Source organism: Stigmatopora argus, chromosome 14 (genome assembly GCF_051989625.1).
Source record: "Stigmatopora argus isolate UIUO_Sarg chromosome 14, RoL_Sarg_1.0, whole genome shotgun sequence".
Taxonomy (NCBI): domain Eukaryota; kingdom Metazoa; phylum Chordata; class Actinopteri; order Syngnathiformes; family Syngnathidae; genus Stigmatopora; species Stigmatopora argus.
The window spans coordinates 14,345,916-14,363,765 of NC_135400.1; the positions used below are offsets into that span (position 1 = coordinate 14,345,916).

General features: G+C 38.8%; 3 protein-coding genes across 8 annotated transcripts; 1 reads left to right on the forward strand and 2 right to left on the reverse strand.

Moving 5' to 3' along the window:
- Window positions 1-18: 18 nt before the first annotated feature.
- ubfd1 (ubiquitin family domain containing 1) lies at window positions 19-4,924 on the reverse strand. 3 transcript variants are annotated; one of them, XM_077618160.1, is made up of 7 exons: window positions 4,244-4,924; window positions 2,818-3,096; window positions 1,962-2,170; window positions 1,728-1,793; window positions 1,546-1,651; window positions 1,387-1,469; window positions 19-439 (listed from the first exon to the last, which is right to left on the reverse strand). In XM_077618160.1, exons 2-7 carry the CDS (start codon window positions 3,080-3,082, stop codon window positions 329-331), a joined length of 840 nt encoding a protein of 279 aa, XP_077474286.1. In that variant the 5' UTR covers window positions 3,083-3,096; window positions 4,244-4,924; the 3' UTR covers window positions 19-328. The 3 variants fall into 3 exon arrangements, with proteins under 3 accessions (XP_077474286.1, XP_077474285.1, XP_077474287.1); XM_077618159.1 differs by lacking the exon at window positions 4,244-4,924 and adding an exon at window positions 3,855-4,179; XM_077618161.1 differs by lacking the exon at window positions 4,244-4,924 and adding an exon at window positions 3,680-3,818.
- Window positions 4,427-13,196, forward strand: LOC144087985 (UNC93-like protein MFSD11). Of its 3 annotated transcripts, none has more exons than XM_077618149.1 (13): window positions 4,429-5,034; window positions 5,510-5,565; window positions 5,653-5,760; window positions 5,846-5,925; window positions 6,924-7,020; window positions 7,318-7,376; window positions 7,459-7,606; window positions 7,823-7,872; window positions 8,122-8,187; window positions 8,247-8,372; window positions 8,881-9,055; window positions 9,946-10,081; window positions 10,274-10,763. In XM_077618149.1, exons 1-13 carry the CDS (start codon window positions 4,945-4,947, stop codon window positions 10,430-10,432), a joined length of 1,350 nt encoding a protein of 449 aa, XP_077474275.1. In that variant the 5' UTR covers window positions 4,429-4,944; the 3' UTR covers window positions 10,433-10,763. The 3 variants fall into 3 exon arrangements, with proteins under 3 accessions (XP_077474277.1, XP_077474275.1, XP_077474276.1); XM_077618150.1 differs by having other exon boundaries at window positions 4,429-4,716; XM_077618151.1 differs by lacking the exons at window positions 9,946-10,081; window positions 10,274-10,763 and adding an exon at window positions 13,104-13,196 and having other exon boundaries at window positions 4,427-5,034.
- kdm8 (lysine (K)-specific demethylase 8) lies at window positions 10,106-17,410 on the reverse strand. 2 transcript variants are annotated; one of them, XM_077618156.1, is made up of 9 exons: window positions 17,174-17,409; window positions 16,371-16,830; window positions 16,100-16,272; window positions 14,987-15,119; window positions 14,853-14,903; window positions 14,509-14,658; window positions 14,304-14,396; window positions 13,068-13,264; window positions 10,106-10,432 (listed from the first exon to the last, which is right to left on the reverse strand). In XM_077618156.1, exons 2-8 carry the CDS (start codon window positions 16,818-16,820, stop codon window positions 13,100-13,102), a joined length of 1,215 nt encoding a protein of 404 aa, XP_077474282.1. In that variant the 5' UTR covers window positions 16,821-16,830; window positions 17,174-17,409; the 3' UTR covers window positions 10,106-10,432; window positions 13,068-13,099. The 2 variants fall into 2 exon arrangements, with proteins under 2 accessions (XP_077474282.1, XP_077474283.1); XM_077618157.1 differs by lacking the exon at window positions 10,106-10,432 and having other exon boundaries at window positions 13,120-13,264; window positions 14,304-14,409; window positions 17,174-17,410.
- Between the last annotated feature and the right edge of the window lie 440 nt (window positions 17,411-17,850).

Sequence of the window (17,850 nt, forward strand, 5' to 3'; positions counted from 1 at the left end):
AACAAAAAGAAAGCAGAGCTAATTTCATTAAATAACTTTTATTTCTTTATGAATAACAGAAGAAAACTGTTAGCAATTTCTGTACAATTGTTTCATTGTGTTTCTCCTTAGGTTGGTTGAAGCTCAATGATCAACAAGAGGAAGGGCTGAGAAATGTGATTGTTCACATTGTAGCGCACGATTGGAGTCGGCAGGCGTCTGTCTTCAAGTTCCTTCAGATGAGATGCCCACAAGTTTCCTCCAGCCTCTCTCTCTCTCCTTCTCCCGATTTTGTTGTTGTTGTTGTCCCAGTGCAACATCGACAAACTCAAATCGGATAAGAGGCACATTAGAAATACTGCCATTTCCCTAGGACTGTGTCTTTGATTGCATCCACAAACTGCGTGGGGACCCAGTAAACCCAATACTGAGACGCTTCTGTCGGACCCAGCTGGAATGCCTGCAAACATGTTGAAAATTATCTTATAAACGTGTAGTTGAGCACAAAATGTGGTTGCATTTAGACAGCACGAAGCACAAGGGTGTCAGACTCGGGTTGGTTCGTGGGCCGCATTAACGTTAACTTAGATAGATATAATATTTAGATTTTTTTTATTTATAAATGGATTAAAAGAACTGGATCAAAAGCCCTGAATATTCCGTTTTTTATAGATCTAAAACAATGTTTATTTGAGCTTTTTTTTCTTAGAAAGGGAAAATCATGTATTTAATCATTTGTTTTTCATTAAAAAAAGAAACATTTTTTAAAATTATGTTCCATATTAAAGTGGAAAACAGAAAATATTTTTACATTTTATAAAAAGATTTTTGAACTAAAAACACAAAGAAAAAATGGTTTCAAAAAATTGCAATTATTGATTTAAAAGGGGGAAAATAAGGAAATATAATATACATTTATATCTATCATTTTAATTAGATCCTAAAACAGAAAGTCAGCACTCATGATTTGCTTTTCCGGGGCCGGACCATTTTAGATATAATATTTAGATATTTTTTTTATAAATGGATAAAAAGAACTGGATTAAAAGCCCTGAATATTCTGTTTTTTATAGATCTAAAACAATGTTTATTTGAGCTTTTTTAAAATATATTTTTAGATTTTACAAAATGATTTTTGAACTAAAAACACAAAGAAAAAATGGTTTCCAAAAATTGCAATTATTGATTTAAAAGGGGGAAAATAAGGAAATATAATATACATCTATATCTATCATTTTAATTTGATCCTAAAACAGATAGTCGGCACTCATGATTTACTTTTCCGCGCAACACAAAATGATGCGGTGGGCCAGATTTGGCCCCCGGGCCGCCACTTTGACACCGGTGCACTACGGTCTACTCTTCCCTGTATTTTTTGAATTGACTTAAAAAATGCTATATGCTTACCATCATGTGATAGCCATCGTGATCTTCGATGGGTTCAGAAACCACATTTTTGATGGAGCCCATTGGGACTTTCTCTGTCCTCTCTGCACACACAAAAAAAAGAGGGTCACTATCAGTATTTTTCTGCATTAAAAGCAGGCGAGCAAGTCCATCCCTCACCTTTAGTCCCGATCCACAGCTGATCTTGTTCCAGTTTGAATGTGAGTCTTACTTTTCCTCCGGTCTTGTTGTACATTCCGGATAAAGGCACAGTCGGTAGTCGCTCCTGTCGACGGTTGGGTTGAAGATTTTCAAAAACACCACGGCAACCAAACCAAACCGACGAACGCCTCCACGCTTACTTTTGTCCCTTTAATAGCCGCCATTACGTCCTCCGGTTTACCTTTGTCCAGAACTTTCCTGTGTTGCTGAAATAAGAGCACACGTGGAAGTAAATAAACATTTGGCGTTCTTCTCTGGCGAACTTCATCCCAGTTTTGTCGTGAATCCCGAATTTTAGGACTTTGAAAAATATGGCGAAAATCTTGGATTCAATCGCCCTGCTGCCCATCCACGTAGCGGCGACACGCGTTGACCTTTTGTCTGCACAGCGGCTCCTTCTTGTCTTCGTCGGCCTTCGCTTCCTGCTGTACGACTTCTTTTGGCGTGCTGACGGCCAGCACGTCGTTTATGGTGGATCCCACCACCATGATCTTGGCGCCACTGGTCACCTTCATCTCCCGTAGCGTCTTGTCTTCGGGAACCAGGCCCTTGTACATCACCTTCTGCATGGCCGGCGGAAGACCTGACACATGAAGAAGAATACGTTGTATATAGTATACTACTACTAGATGGTCCTAAAACATGTACCGTATTTTCACGACTATAAGGCGCACATAAAAGTCTTAAATTTTCTCCAAAATAGACAGGGCGCCTTATAATCCAGTGCACTTTATATATGGACCAATACTAAAGTTGTTATCACCATAAAATAAAATGAATCAGTTGATAGGGTACACCGACTCTACTATTTTCCCGTAGACAAAGTACTGCGCAGTGACTGCTGGGATATGTAGTAGTTCTTTTGTCAATACACCCAATGGATTGTGGCCTGTATACATCGACATCAACACAGCTTTACAAAGCAAATTTGATGGATTTGTGAGTGATGATGACGTGAGTACATTGTAAAATGGCTAAATAAAGTACAACCGAACTCAGTTTTGCTTCTGTTGCCTTTTTAAAAACGTGTTTTTAGCGTGTGGGTGTAGCGTGTATGTTTAAGCTGGTGTATGTTTTGCCATGCCTGGCTGCGTCTATAAAAACGGTGCGTCCTTTGTGTGTTTAAAATACAGAAATAGCACTCGTTACTGACACTGCAGCTAAAAATACGATGCGCCATATAGTCGTGAAAATACGGTACACGTTCAAGTTCCTTCCTGATCCCCTCACCCGTGAGTGAGTGGATTTTGTCTTTTAGTCTGGCGCCGGTGCTCTGCAGAGGGATCCTCAGGTCGTATTTGATCTTGTTCCAAATGATCTTCAAGTCCACCATCTCGCCTTCCTCCTCAGCGTTGTCGCTGCCGTTGCTGATGCCCGGAGAGTCCCGAGTAGCCGCGCTTCCCTCGGCAGACGTCGATTCTGAGTCGCCCTTATCCGTCGTGTCGCACGCGGGTGCCTCTTCTTCTTCTTCCTTTGGATTTGCATCTGTTTGCATTGTGACCTGACTTCCTGCCATGAAGAGAAAAAGTGTCCTTGTAAATTTTTCAGGCATATTACAACTTTATTTTCTATAGGAGTGTTTCCAACCTGAAACTTATTGAAAACTTTTGACCAATTTCGGTCTTAAGTTCACAAACATATAATTTTTTTTAGCAATATATCACATTTGTTATATATTCTTCAGTCAGACCAAGGGCATTTAATTTAAAATTAACCCCGAAATATATAACATTAGACATTATTACATTGTTTATAATAGAAGGCAAATCGGGCAATACAAAAATGTCCTGTCAAAACGTGTTATTTGTGTCCATGGTTGTTTCATACTTTTAAAATAGTTACTCAATTAACTTCAATGAGGGGTCAACAAATAGCGCATGCTTTTTTGGGGGGCTAAAACGCTAATGACACAGCATCTTGCACTTTCCATGTGCTTTTCTTTTTGTCAATTACATAACAAATAGACTATTAGACGTTTCGGGTTGTCATTTGAGTCCGATTCTCTTTTCTCTTATATTTTCCACAGTGAAAGTGCAGCGCGATGGGCTCATTTTGATTAGTTAGCAGTCAATGACGTTAGCTAGCGACTAACCTGGTGAAACATGGCAAGGTAAAATCTAAACGATGAGACGTGGACTTTTACAGACACAACCTTAACTAGGCCCCGTGTAAACGCGCCTGTCAGTGGCTGCTCTAATTTACCATCCGATACAAAAATAGCTGCAGCGTTGCGGAGTGAATGTTGCCATATTCTGCCATATACTCACCATCCTGGGTCGCCATGATGATTGTGTACAATCAGTGGAAACGTTCCATCGAGCCCAAGAGTGTAGAGATAGAGCAAGATGTTTCACATCTTTGCCCAACGAAAGTAGTCCACGTCGACAATGCAGGCACGTTTTGTGTTGTAGAGATTCAATAAAGATCATAAATAATAACTATTGTCTTAGGTTTCGTCTCAATAGCCGACGACGTTAATTAAGTTAGAGGTTTGACACTGTGCATCTTAGGTTTGCCGTGCAAGTAAAACAGTTCTGTCAACACGTAAATTTCTCTTCATAACGTCGTCTTGCGGCAATTAAATATTTAACCTAATTGCAAAGGAGTTAGATAAGGTTTCATTCGATCTTCATACACAAGAGAGCACAAAACGTACCTTTTTAGGGAAGCTCACCAAGATGGAAAAGAAGAAGGGTGAATGCTCTCGTTTTGTCAAAAGTCTTTGTTGTTGTGGCAGGGCAACTGCATGCCAAGAGGTGGCCTTTTCGTGGATTGCTATTGGTTGGAGGTTTCTTCTTCGTGTACACTTTGTTTTGTTTGGCCAAATGCGGAAGTAAAACTTTCCTATTAAAACGAGACCCACACGCGCTATGACGCAATGTTCAACATTTGCACGAGTGAAAAGCAAAACGCTTTCTGTAATGTTAATAGTAACATTTTACTTAAAAAAATAATCGCCTGGAAGTAATATCGTCAATTTATTTTATTTTTAAAATGACGTATGTTACACTTCCAGCCACGAGATGACAGTAACACTTTGGCGGATCAAGTAATGTTCCACTGCCCAGGTAGGAGAAGAAGAGCAGCATTTGACTACTGTGGAGCGAGAAAGTCATCCAAGATAAACAGGCGAGAAAAAAAACCTCCCCTAATAGAAGTCACAAGTTGTCATGCGTACTTTGTCTGACAGACTGACACGAAGCCCACAATGCTGTCGTTATTTCCGCTCACCACATCCATCGTTCATTAACTTAAAATGAAATTTGGGTGCTTTTCAAAAGTTGATCCCTTGGATTTTTAAGAGGCGGTGTCCATGAAATGTAGTTGCGCGGACAATAAGGAAGGGAAAGAAGCACTATGGCTGACTGGAGGACTTTCAACGTCGTGGTTTTGGGTGTAGGATTTTTATTTATTTTTACAGCCTTCACCACCTGTGGGAACGTTGAGGTAAGTAATTAACTTAAATTGGTGATCCAGCCCTCTATCACGTGTTCCAATTCAGAAAACGGCTTTTAGTTGTTAATTTCTTTCATTAAAAAAGTTGTACTAAACTAAAATCATATTTTGTTCATGCGTACTTTTCTTATTGTTTTTGCAATAATATAAATATTGGCAATTTTCCTCCAACCAGTTTGTTTTAATATTATTTAAGTCGGACAGAATGTTATTTGAAGTATACTTTAAACATGGGTGATCAATATTCCTCACGATCTTATTTAATAGTCTCATTTTAGACAATATTAATGTTTGTGAGTTTCTCCTACTTTAATATAACGGACATGTAGAAAAGAAAGGGAGAAATCTGAGTGTCATGTGCATCTCGTGTTTCCAATTTCCCCTCGAATCCATTGAATTGTGTTTTTTTTGTGATCTTGCAATGTAATCTAATTAGAGCCCTTTTTTATTTTCTCCTCCATTTTAGCAAACGGTAGTGAAAAGCCTACCGAATGACACTTTCACTGGAAGCGGATACCACAGGTTGGTAAATTATAGTAATACATATTTAGCAAAAGTGCTTTCACGTTCAAAAAAAAAAAATCTGTATCTGGCTTTTTTCCCCCCTAGTTTGGGAATCATCTATGGAATCTTCTCATTTTCCAACTTGGTGGCACCAGCCGTGGTGGCGGTGCTTGGACCGAAGGTGACCATGTTTGTGAGCGGACTTCTTTACAGGTAGCGCCTCTCGCTGATTGGTCGTCTTTGAGAGGAAAGTGTCGATCAATCAATGCCTCATCAATGTCCCATCTTGCATGTCCAGTGGCTATATCGCCGTCTTCTACGAACCGTCCACGTGGTCTTTCTACTTGACGTCTGTGCTGATCGGTGTTGCTGCCGCTAGTAAGTTCTCACCCTCTAAATTTTTGAAAAAAAAAGGTGTTCATTATTGATTTAGCTTTATTTACTTTTAAACAGCTATTTCTTTTTTGCACCAGTGGTTTATTTAAGAAAATATATTTATATATATTTATACCAAACACAATTATCCACAACACTGGATTAGTGATTTCCCATATCTGATCAGAAATCAGGTAAAAAAGATCGGGTTTTTAAAATGTATTTATGTATTTACTCACATCCCAAAAATATAAGGGGCGCCCCGGCGGATGAGTGGTTAGCATGTCGGCCTCACGGTGGGAGACCTGGGTTCAAATCCAGGTTGGTCCACCTGTGTGGAGTTTGCATGTTCTCCCTGGCCGGGCCTTTGTGGGTTTTCTCCGGGTACTCCGGTTTCCTCCCACATTCCAAAGACATGCATGGTAGGCTGATTGGACACTCTAAATTGCCCCTAGCTAAGAGTGATTGGTTATTTGTCTCCTTCTGCCCTGCGATTGGCTGGCCACCAATTCAGGGTGTCCCCCGCCTCTGGCCCGAAGTCAGCTGGGATAAACTCCGGCACCCCTAGTGTGGATAAAGTGGTTTAGAAAATGAGATGAGAAACAAAGCAAAAAAAAGGTGATAGTCCAAGTTTTTTCATTGCCAGTCATTGACGGATTAAAAGGTGACCACCTCTGCACGTGTCAAGATTAAAAGCAGAAGGATTAAACGAATGGAAATAAATGACAAATCCTAAAAATAACCATTAATATGGTTACAGAGCATGAAACTCACGAGGGGATATAAAAATTCTTGGAGTAAAAAAATGGTTTAGTGGGTCATGATGACACCCTCAGGCCGTGTGCTGGGATTACACGTTACTTAACAGCACGTTAAAGATAATGTCACACTTGATGCGGCGAATTAACTGCCCATTTTTACCCTCCTCTATTCGTGCCTCCACTCACGTGACTCACGCAGACGCTTGATTTCATTTATTTCAACTTCCTGTCTTGTTCTAGTGCTGTGGACGGCGCAAGGCCAGTTCCTGGTGGAGAATTCAGAGGCTTCCACCATCAACAGAAATACGGGCATGTTCTGGGCTTTGTTACAATGCAGGTATTGCAATACAAAAATACATTATCATGTCAATAAACCCCCAAAAATAAAACATTTGTCCTTTTTTGGGGGAATATTTGTAAACAAAGAGTTTCTTGAGGGCTCACTTTGATGCAAAAAAAAAGGATTTTTCATTTTCTGGTTATATTATTTTTACTGCTTTAAAATGATAGGGATGAAAATGTGAAAAATCAGCCTTAAGAGCAAGATAATGTTTTTTGATGGTGACTACAATGTGATTTACGTCACCATAATGAACTTTTTCCATGTCTGATTTATAATGGTGTTCATTTTCAGCATGTTGTTTGGGAACCTGTTCGTTTACCTGGAGTGGAACGGGAAAAGAGAAATATCAGGTAAGTGCCGAATGCTTGTAGTAAGTAAGGCGCACGAGAATAAAAGATGATCAATACTCCCGTCCTTGCTTTTTGTTGGCAGACAGCAGCAGGAAGATTATCTTCCTCTCCCTGCTGGTGGCGTCCGTGGTGGGTACGCTGTGCTTTCTGGCGTTAAGGAGGACTCACTTACCTGAGGAGGAGATGCTCTCTGAAGAGGAAGGACAATCACTGCTTTCTACACGTGTCGTGTAAATGGACAGCTTATTCATTTTTGGCAACCATCCCATTTAAACGTTGACGAGTAAAGTAGGAAATGACTTCGCTTGTGTAGTAGACGGATACATCTTTTGAATGGAATTGAATTGAATGCTATTATTGTCATTATACAAGTATAATGAGATTTAAAGCTTTCACCACAAAGTGCATAAATAACAACCAAATGAAAAACAGTATTTTGTTTTCAGGTACCAGCATAGAGCCGACACAGCTCTGCGAGATGTCAAGGCTGATTTCAGTAAGGTTCTTTTTATATTTTAATTTTTATGATATTTTATTGGGTTTGGATTTTAAAAATCTGATGGGACGCCAGGCTTTTCTGGCCCCTGTACCCACTGTGCAACAAAATGAAGTATAAAAAGCTTTCATCTTTTACCCGCGTTTAGTAATGTTTGAAATTGTAATGGCGACAATTTATGGTCACTTTGTGAACGATTCTGTCTGAGCTACTTCTCTAAGTAAATAAATTGATTTTTTCCCCCAATAGAAACCATGCTGCAGCTCTTGAAGACCAGAGACATCCTCCTTTTGAGCCCCTGCATGGCCTATAGTGGTGAGTTTTCGCATTTTTTTTGGCAAAACTGGACCTCTCTCATTCTTCTTCTGGTTTAGGTTTGGAGCTGTCCTTCTACAGCGGCATCTACGGGACATGCCTGGGCGCCACGGAACAGTTCGGCGAGACGGCAAAAGGGCTCATCGGCATCTCGGGCATCGTGGTCGGCGTGGGCGAAATCATAGGTTGGTTGGACTAGAGTTCCTCAAACTAAATGTTTCACAACCTTAGTGTTGTGAAACACATTAGCTGCCCTGAAGTAGACTGTGCATTGTGTATATGGTCATCTTAAGTGAAGTTCCAAACCACAGGGAAGAGTTTAAAGGGAACTGTGCAGGGTTTTAGGAAATAAGTCAGGGTTGTCCTAGCTTTTTTTCAAAAGTTGACATCTTTCAGTATTCATTTGCTAAACATTGGAATGAGGCAATTTTTTTTTAAATTTATTTTTAAATATCATCTCATTGGCTCCCATGGTCCAATCCATTTTAACATGATCATTCCATCCATGCTTTCCCAATTAAAAATGCCTTTGACAGTGGCAGTGAATGAGTTAAGGGATCCTACCATCAACAACATAATCCAGAGGTAAAAGTATATTGCAATAGTATAAAACTATTGTATTTTTACACTGCTGAAAGAACAAATAAAAAAAACTAAGATTCCCTGTTAATGCTCCTTTTCTGTGCTTGCCAGGCGGAGGCTTGTTTGGTTTGGTGTGCAAGAACAATCGCTTCCGACGCACTTCGGTCGTCTTCCTTGGAATGGTGGTGCATTTTGTGGCCTTTTATCTCATCTTCCTCAACATTCCTGACGACGCCCCCGTGGTCTTCAGCAGCACCACCTCCAAAAGCCCCTTTCTCACCCCAAGGTACATTTTCATAGGTTAACCCTTTGTCTGTCCAATGCTGGGAACATTTATGCTTCCGAAAAATTGCATTTTACATATAACATAAAGGTTATATTTACTTTTGCATAATTTTCTCCAAATATACCAACATAATCTTTCTGAGATAATTCAAATATTCATCAATATATTTTCCTGAAAAATGAAAACTTTTTGAAGGTTTAAAGCTGAAAACAGTCCAGTAAAATGTTCATTTTTTCCGCAAAATATGCCGAAAGAACTTAACGGGTAATACAAGTGACAAACAGATCCAATGGATCAAAAAGATACATGCAAGGTTGAATGCCCAGCCAGGTTGCGAGGGGCATACTGCGGTAAATCTAGAATCGGCTGCTCCGTACGACACCAGCACGATAAGTAGTGGTACTCGGCCGTTTGGCCGCCGGACATTTGGTCGCCGGACGTTTGGTCGCCCGGAAGGTTATTGATAATTACCATTTAAAATTGTTGCTCAAATTCCCTAAATACAAACTACGAATTATTATTTAGTCATACTTAATGCCCTATTAATTATTAGGCCAAAGAAAAGCTCCGAATGTCCCGTACTTTTATTGTTTTGTTGGAGAACTTGTTAAGACCCTGACTGACGTCCCTTCCTAAAGGGACAACTCATGTACATACAAACTCTTATAAACTCAAACGTCCGCTCAGTGAAACTGCTCAGGGCCATTGTTGGCTTTTATTGATGCGTAGACCGTGTTGTTTTACCTTGTTTTGTCGCCTGTTGTTTGAGTCCGGGCGACCAAACGTCCGGCGACCAAACGTCCGGCGACCAAACGTCCGGTCACGATAAGTAGTAACTGCGGATCAGCATGCTAGGAGCGCTAACTGGGTCGAGTGCGATGCCCTTGCAGCGTGTCCATCGCCCTGCTCTGCAGCTTCCTGCTTGGCCTCGGCGACAGCTGTTTTAACACTCAGCTCTACAGCATCCTTGGCTGCATACACGCCGAGCAAAGCACGCCCGCATTTGCCATCTTCAAATTCATACAGGTGAGAAATGACGCCCCAAAATCCTGCATTTCACCAAAGTCATTTTTTAATAAGAAAAACAACTCATTTCAGTTCAGCTTAGTTAATTTGTCTTTCCAGTGTGTCATTTTTTTAAAGAAAAAAATGCTTTATAGGGTTCAAGTTAGGTTAATACATTTTTTTTCCCCTTTTCCCCCCTAATGTGTCATTTAGTCAGTCTTCGCCGCCCTGGCATTCTTCTACTGCGGTGCCACGCTACTCACATGGCAACTTCTGATTATGGTGGTGCTGGGTTTTAGTGGCACGCTCTCCTTCTTCGTGGCAGAGCGCATGCATGATGCCGATGACGGCTTCACGGAGGCGGTGGAATAACTGTCAAGAAAAAACAAAACAAAAAAATTACTTTGAAAGCACGAGCAGCTTAAGGCGCTGAGGGTTGTTAGTTTTTAAATGATACATTTTATCATCATCTCAGCACAGGCCGGGGGTTCATTTGCATATTGTGCTAATGGCCAAGTAACATTGTTCTGTGATGCTAAGTGTCATTTAATAGGACACTTTTAACATGCTGCTAATACTTTATGCTTTTTTTGTAATATTCAGAGTTGTAGTAATCAGCAATCTCTTTTTTATAGTCAAAATACTATTTTTTTTAATGCTGTGCTAACAAAACAACTTTTGCAAATAAAGCTATGCAATTCTTGCTGTGCATTTCCCTTTTCATTACAAGACTGAAATGAACGCATATGCCGCTTCACCTTAATTCTGCTGCTTTCAGGTCATAAACAGACGCTTTTTATTAAAGTGCTTAAAGTTTAATCTAATTTAACAAGGGCATATAACTGAACGGCTTCAAAAATTTCAATACCTTAATTCTTTTACGTGTGCAGATTGGGATATTTTTTTAAGATTTGTGTTGCATTCTTCATGAAAAAAATGTACTGTATAAAGTGAAAAATGCTGAAAAGGTTTGTATTCCTACAAATGACTGAAATATGTGGTTGTACTGTAATGTGCTATTTAGGGGAACAACTTCACATCAGTCTTAAGGTTTTCTTTCTAAAGCTAAAACACCAAAAGTTCAGATTTGTGTTGCATGCTATGACAAAAATATAAAGCATTTTCTGTATAAACAAAAAAGGTTTGAAGATGTATCTTTCCAAAGAAGTCATACTTTGTAACTGTATCTTAAAACTGCTTCCCATTGGTTTGTAATATGCAAATGAGGAGTGGATGTGATGTGAGTAAACGGCGCCTTTCAATCCCTGCTGTTGAAATGATTATAACTTTATATTTCACATGAAAAAAAGTATACTTTAACTTAATCAGCAGCAAACATGTAGCCGCAAAGAATGTAGAACATTAATCAAAAAGCGGCGAGCAAGAAAGAAGACGATAGGCTGCAGGGAAGGGAACAAGGGTGCGCATTACTTCACTGGTAATTAAATATTGATCACTTCATAATGAGAGTAAGCAGTTCTGCGGGATCTCAAGTCAATTGTGCCACATGGCGACAATAATGCAGTTCGGTTTAATCTTCAAAGTACCACAGACAGGATAACTATAGCGTATCTGCGGTCTTTTCGTCTTTTATAGATAAGCACTTTCTATTGGTCCTGATAGTTTCATTTTATGTCATGTACAGCCGCTGGTAGGCTTTGAAGGTTCACTCGATTTTAATGAATGACTTCGATTAGCTTTTGTTGTGCTTCAGGGATCTTCTGATTCTCATCAAAAGTAATTCATTTGCACCACAAAAATGTGAATGGACATTGACATGCGCTCAACTGCTAAAGCACAGGTGTCGAAGTGGTGGCCCGGGGGCCAAATCTGGCCCGCCGCATCATTTTGTGCGGCCCGAGTAAGTAAATCATGAGTGCCAACTTTCTGTTTTAGGATCAAATTCAAATGAAGATTATAGATGTATATTATATTTCCTGATTTTCCCCCTTTTTAAATCAATAATTGCAATTTTTTGAAACCATTTTTTCTTTGTGTTTTTAGTTTTGTAAAATATAAAAATATTTTCTGTTTTCCACTTTAATATGGAACATAATTTAAAAAAAATGGTTTCCTTTTGAAATGAAAAACAAATTATTAAATACATGCACATTTATATCCATTTTTTTCTTTTGGTGTTTTTAGGTCAAAAGGCATTTTGTAAAATCTAAAAATAAATATATAAAAATATTTTCGGTTTTCCACTTTAATATTGAATATAATTTAAAATAAATAGTTTCCATTTGAAATGAAAAACAAATGGTTATTAGATGTTTTCCCTTACTAAGAAAAAAATGTTCAAATAAACAGTTTTATATCTATAAAAAAAACAGAATATTTAGGGCTTTTGATCCAGTTCTTATAATCCAATTAAAGAAAAAAAATCTAAATATTATATCTAAAATGGTCCGGCCCACATGAAATCGAGTTGATGTTATTGCGGACCGCGAACCAACCCGAGTTTGACACCCTTGTGCTAAAGGAAAGGAAATAAATACACTTATGAGCTCATCTTTTTTTTTCAATTTGGACCCCTTTGATTTTTCAGAGAAAAAAAAGAAAAAGGTTCAAATATTTCCTGTTCTGAAAATTGCTGGCTACAAAAGTAATTAAAACCTAAGGCCATTTTCAGCAGGTCTTTTGATTCCGTTTCCATTTCTAATAAGAACCAATCAAATACGAAGATTTTTGATAGGCTTTGAAAGGAACCCGATTTTACATTTCCCTCGTATTGAGGTACAACAATAACCTCTAAACGCAGCATATTACGCAGTCCCAAAGTGTGTGTGTATTTGTGTGTGCCCACAGGGGACACTTAATTTATGCACCTTCAGCTGTGACCCGCTTTACCCAGCAGCACGTTTTAGCTAGCGCTCCCTCATTTGCATGCATTATGCAAATGTGAACACCTGAGGATATTTGTCATATTAAAAGGTCGAAAGTGCAATTACAGCAGACAATCTGTTAAAAAAATGTTGAAACAAGTAACTACGTGTTGCTCGATTACCTCAAACGTTTTCATGGTTTCCTTCTCCCAAATCAGGACCACCAGAAGCTGACGGAGAAGCTTTGCTCGAGGGAACGTACGTAGTGCCAGTGCTGGATGGGGATGAAGAGGACGTCTCCGGGGCGGAGCAAGCACTCCAGGTACGGCGCCTTGGCGAACTCGGGGAAACGTTCCGTGTCGGGGTTCTCAACCTCCACCTAGCACGGTAAAAAGTGCTTAAATAAGCTCGGGTTTGTAACGTTTCATTTTATTAATCTTAACTCTTCGGCTGCTTTTAACGGGGAAATCGGATTGGACGTCAATCGCAGTTGAAAAAAAAATAAAAATAAATTTATATATATGTGTGTATATATACACACATATAGATAGATATATAGATATGCTACATATAATATATATGTATTATCATGATAATTCTCAAAAAATATATAAAATAAATTTTAAAGAATAAAACTTGAGAATTCTTACTTGTTTACACTATTTTGCAATGTAAATAATACATATATATTTTCTATAGTATATAGATTATATAATATATATATATGTATTATTTATAAACAAATAATGTTAATAATATAATAATTAATACTAATAAGTATAAATAATACATATTTATATATATATATATATATACACACATATACACATATATATAGATAGATAGATCGGTTACATATAATATATATGTATTTTTATCATTATAATTCTCAAGTTTTATTCTTTAAAATTTCAAATGTACCAAAAAACGTTTTTGGATTTAAAAAGTAAAAAATAAATAATATTTGTCTCTTTCTAAAAAAAAAAGGTAAAATGATCTTTCTTAAAATTTGTTTTTAAAGTTTTATTTTAACATTACAAATAAGAGTAGACAATAGGCACTATTTTGTTTTTATTCATTATCTTTTTAGTTTTTTAAATGCCTTTTTGGTTAAAAAATAACGAGTACATATTTTCTTAATTGAAAAATTGTTGATTCACTGTACATTTTCAGAAAAAAAAATCATGATTTACTTTCGCGAGCCATACAACGTGATGTGGCGGGCCGGATTTGGCCCCCGGGGGGCCGCCTATGGACTAGCACCATTTGGTGTTAAACCTAGAAAGTGCAGCACAATGTAGGCTGAATTTAATCTTATTTTGTGGGCCAAATTGAATTATATTTTCAAATTTCATCCTAGTTTGAATACCTCTTGCCGCTCATGGTTCATTTTAAAAACACGATCATATCAATATCACCTGGCTGGTGTTATGCAGGAGCGGAGACGGGTTTGGGTAGAGCTTGTCGGAGTCTTCCGGCGAGTAGAGGCGGATGTATTTGCATCCCACCACCTGTAGGGGGAAACTAGGATATAATGCCCAACAATTCATTCCATTGCTCTCCTAGTAGTACTATATTAATTCAAAACGCTAAAGCGACGTTTAATAAATAATGAATTACTACCTGAGCCAGGAAATTGTGCTGGGGGTCCTGGTGGAGGGGCGACACGGTGCCGGCAGGCCCAAACCAAGCGTTGACGGTCACGTCCTCCTCGTCGCCATCACCCAGGCAGCAGTAATCAGGCAGGCGGATGTCATCCTTCAACTCTGGTATCTATGGCAACCAGGAAATTATTCCACATCCAACCCCCCCTCCAAAAAAAATAATAACAATATTGTCATTCAGAATGGCTGGCCAGAGGAAGAACGAACAAAAAGATCAGAAGTGCGTTACAAATGTCTCAATATCATTTGCATTTTCTGGGGAATATGTGCTGCATCATTGGAGAAGGAAATAATCATTTGCACCTGCTCAAACAGCTGATGTTGAGCCAAATAGCCGCAGACAGACGTGTCACTCTGTAACAACAAAAAAAGCAAACAAAAATAAGGAATTCCGCCTAGGCGCAAGGTTTGAACACTTTTAAATGCAAACCACTCACGCGTTTTAAAATATAGCGGTCGATGAATTCATCCAACGTCATCAGCGTCTGGGACCACTCCTCGTCCGTGTATCTGGAGCCCACCTCCACGGGGACGGTGCGACACCCCGCCACCGACCTTAAATATTCCAAGCTTTTTGGGATGGGGAGGAAGGAAGGCTGCATTTTTAGATCCGTTTACATTTGAGCCACGGCTTCAATTTCATTCGTCTGGGGATGAAATTGTCCGTTAGGCATCCTTCACACGCAGACGATGGCGGCGTTTCTCTTCACTTGCTCGGATAAGTGCACTCGGCTGCCCGAAGAGTGCCAATTGGCCTGATTGCAACACTGTTTAACATTGCTGGAGGACAAATGGCTTTTACTTGGTGTTGTAACTTTGAACAAAGAGGGTCATTTTTCATCTTTGTTTTTTTGTGTGTGTATATGTCGATAATAACCTTTTTTTTTTAAATAGAAGAGATTTTGAGGCTCATTGAGAGGTGCCATTTTCAGAGAAAGGTGGCATGTATTTGGATAGGACGCGCTTATTTATTTTTTAGTATTAACTGATTGACTGTTTTTTTTTTAATGGGAGGGTTGGCACCGAATTAAAATAATTTGTATAAAATATAAAGCACATGTAAAATAATTTACAAAATATACCGTATTTTCACGACTATAAGGCGCACCGCATTATAAGGCGCACCCTCAATGAATGACACATTTGAAATTTTTTCCATATATAAAGCACACTGGATTATAAGGCGCCCTGTTTATTTTGGATAAAATTTAAGACTTTTAAGTGCGCCTTATAGTCGTGAAAGTATGGTAGTAAAGTAACGGAACAAACGAAATAGTTATTTAATACATGGTGTTTTAAAAATAAATAGAATGTAAATAGATAGAATAAATTAGAGTAAGAAAATAATTAATTCCTAAAATAAGTAATGATGACAATAACAACATAAAATGTGCTATTGTGAAGAGATTAACATGCAATGCAAATAATGATATGCTAGCCATCCACTTTCAATCGGGACGGCCTAGAAATCGGATTTTGGGTGCCCTACATAAGCCACTGTATTTTTCCCATTAAATCATTTAAAAATATTTCGGCATAGAGATTCAAACCTCCAGGGGTGCTGGTTGAGGGCTGGCCAGTGATCAATAGTCTCCTCCAAAATGACTGCTTTGCGGGGCAACAAGTAGTTCTTCTTAAAACTCTCCAGAGACGGACACTTTAATCTGGGAATGGTCAGACGTTCACTGATCTGCGGAAACTCCGGCAGCGCAAATTTCATCCTCTGTTGAAATAAAATGGAATCACAAGCACTTGTTCATTGCACCGCCCTTTAGTCTTATATTTGTCAAAATGTTTCACCTTTTATACCAGCCTACGAACCTTGGCCTCTCCCCGATCTTCATTTCTGACGTCTTTCCTGACTTCCTTCTGCAGAATGTGGACCAGAACTTGTAGTCGGTCATCCATGATGGTGGCTCCCATCAGCAAGCCCATGTCACAAGTACGGAGGGCCTCCAGGAGGTCCTCCTCGGACGGCTCCCCCCGACATAAGGCGCACACCTTGAAGAGGCACCCGTAAGAGTAGACTTGGCGCCACTCTTTGTCCACGTGGCGCCACGTTCCCGTGTTGAGTTTCTCCCACGAGAAGTCCAAAACGATCTGCGCGTCGAGCAGGCGTCTGCCGGCGGGGGCGTCGCCGTACACTTGAGATCTGCATCTTCTCATCATCTCCACCACGCTTCCCGGCACCTTTTCACTGAATTGGAGGGGAAAGTGCTCCTTATCCGGAGGAAGAGCAGCGGAAATCCTTGACCACACTGAGGTCGCCATTTGTAAAGATCTTTGAGGAGCAGAAGATCAAGGTGAGCAATCTAATATACACATTGACACAAAAGCAGTGGTATCTTGAATTATGTGTCCCCAATTTATAAGATTTTCAAAATAATGAGTAGTGGACCAGTGAATTTTTAGGGTCTGTATCAGGCCATTGTGCAGAAATGTATTTTATTTTTTAAGGACACGCCAACAATCTAAGGATTTTGAATATAATTCAAGCCAGAAATGGCATCGAAGTAAAACGAACACCGTGCCACTTCGTACTTTTTAAATTAAAAAAAAATAGCATCAGAACTAAATCCACAACTTTTCACACAGTAATTTACCAAAGTAAAATACATGTTTACCTTTCAAAAAGCTCCGCGATGTCGCTAAATGTTCTGAGAAGTGTCACCAAGTAACGGCATTGATCGTGGGGTGAAAAAATTAATGAAATGCAGAAAGATCGGGAAAGATTTATTTGGAATTCATGGCGAAACGACTGCGGTTAAAATAATCTGAAAACAACAACAACAATAACTCTGAACTTCACACGATGCTTCCGCTTTGGCAACCAGAAATCGGTGTGACGACATAAATAGACCGGTAGGAAACGGCAACTCAAGCAAACATAAGTTCCGGGAGACTAATATTACATTGAATTAAATTATAAACAACTTGGCAGCATATTAATTACCAACAATAAAATAATGACTTAAATAAAAAAAGGTTTATCAACATTTTAAGTTAAAAACATTCACTTCCAATAACTAATCTAATCTAACAATTAGCAAGAAGGTATTACAATTGAATAACAACTAACACTGCCAATTAAATTCAACTAAATAAGCAAGTTTTTCATTTTATTATTTATTTTATTGGATTTTATCTGAAATAATTATTTTCAGGTACCATTTTTTTTTTCAATTTTAATAATTGGTCACATTGATGCACCATATTGTAATTATGAAGTCTAGGAATAAGTTTATATATAGTTGCTTATTTACCTGTAGATGGCTAAAGGATCGGATGTGAGGAAACTCAA

Coding starts and splice junctions, on each gene's coding strand:
- ubfd1 (XM_077618159.1), bottom strand. Junction 1,470..1,545: donor GCTGTGGATCGGGACTAAAG/GTGAGGGATGGA, acceptor TTGTGTGTGCAG/AGAGGACAGAGAAAGTCCCA. Junction 440..1,386: donor ACGATGGCTATCACATGATG/GTAAGCATATAG, acceptor ACATGTTTGCAG/GCATTCCAGCTGGGTCCGAC.
- LOC144087985 (XM_077618149.1), top strand. CDS start 4,945: ATGGCTGACTGGAGGACTTTCAACGTCGTGGTTTTGGGTGTAGGATTT. Junction 5,761..5,845: donor GTGAGCGGACTTCTTTACAG/GTAGCGCCTCTC, acceptor TTGCATGTCCAG/TGGCTATATCGCCGTCTTCT. Junction 7,021..7,317: donor TGGGCTTTGTTACAATGCAG/GTATTGCAATAC, acceptor GTTCATTTTCAG/CATGTTGTTTGGGAACCTGT.
- kdm8 (XM_077618156.1), bottom strand. CDS start 16,820: ATGGCGACCTCAGTGTGGTCAAGGATTTCCGCTGCTCTTCCTCCGGAT. Junction 15,120..16,099: donor CTCAACCAGCACCCCTGGAG/GTTTGAATCTCT, acceptor CATCCCAAAAAG/CTTGGAATATTTAAGGTCGG. Junction 14,659..14,852: donor AACATCAGCTGTTTGAGCAG/GTGCAAATGATT, acceptor TGGTTGCCATAG/ATACCAGAGTTGAAGGATGA.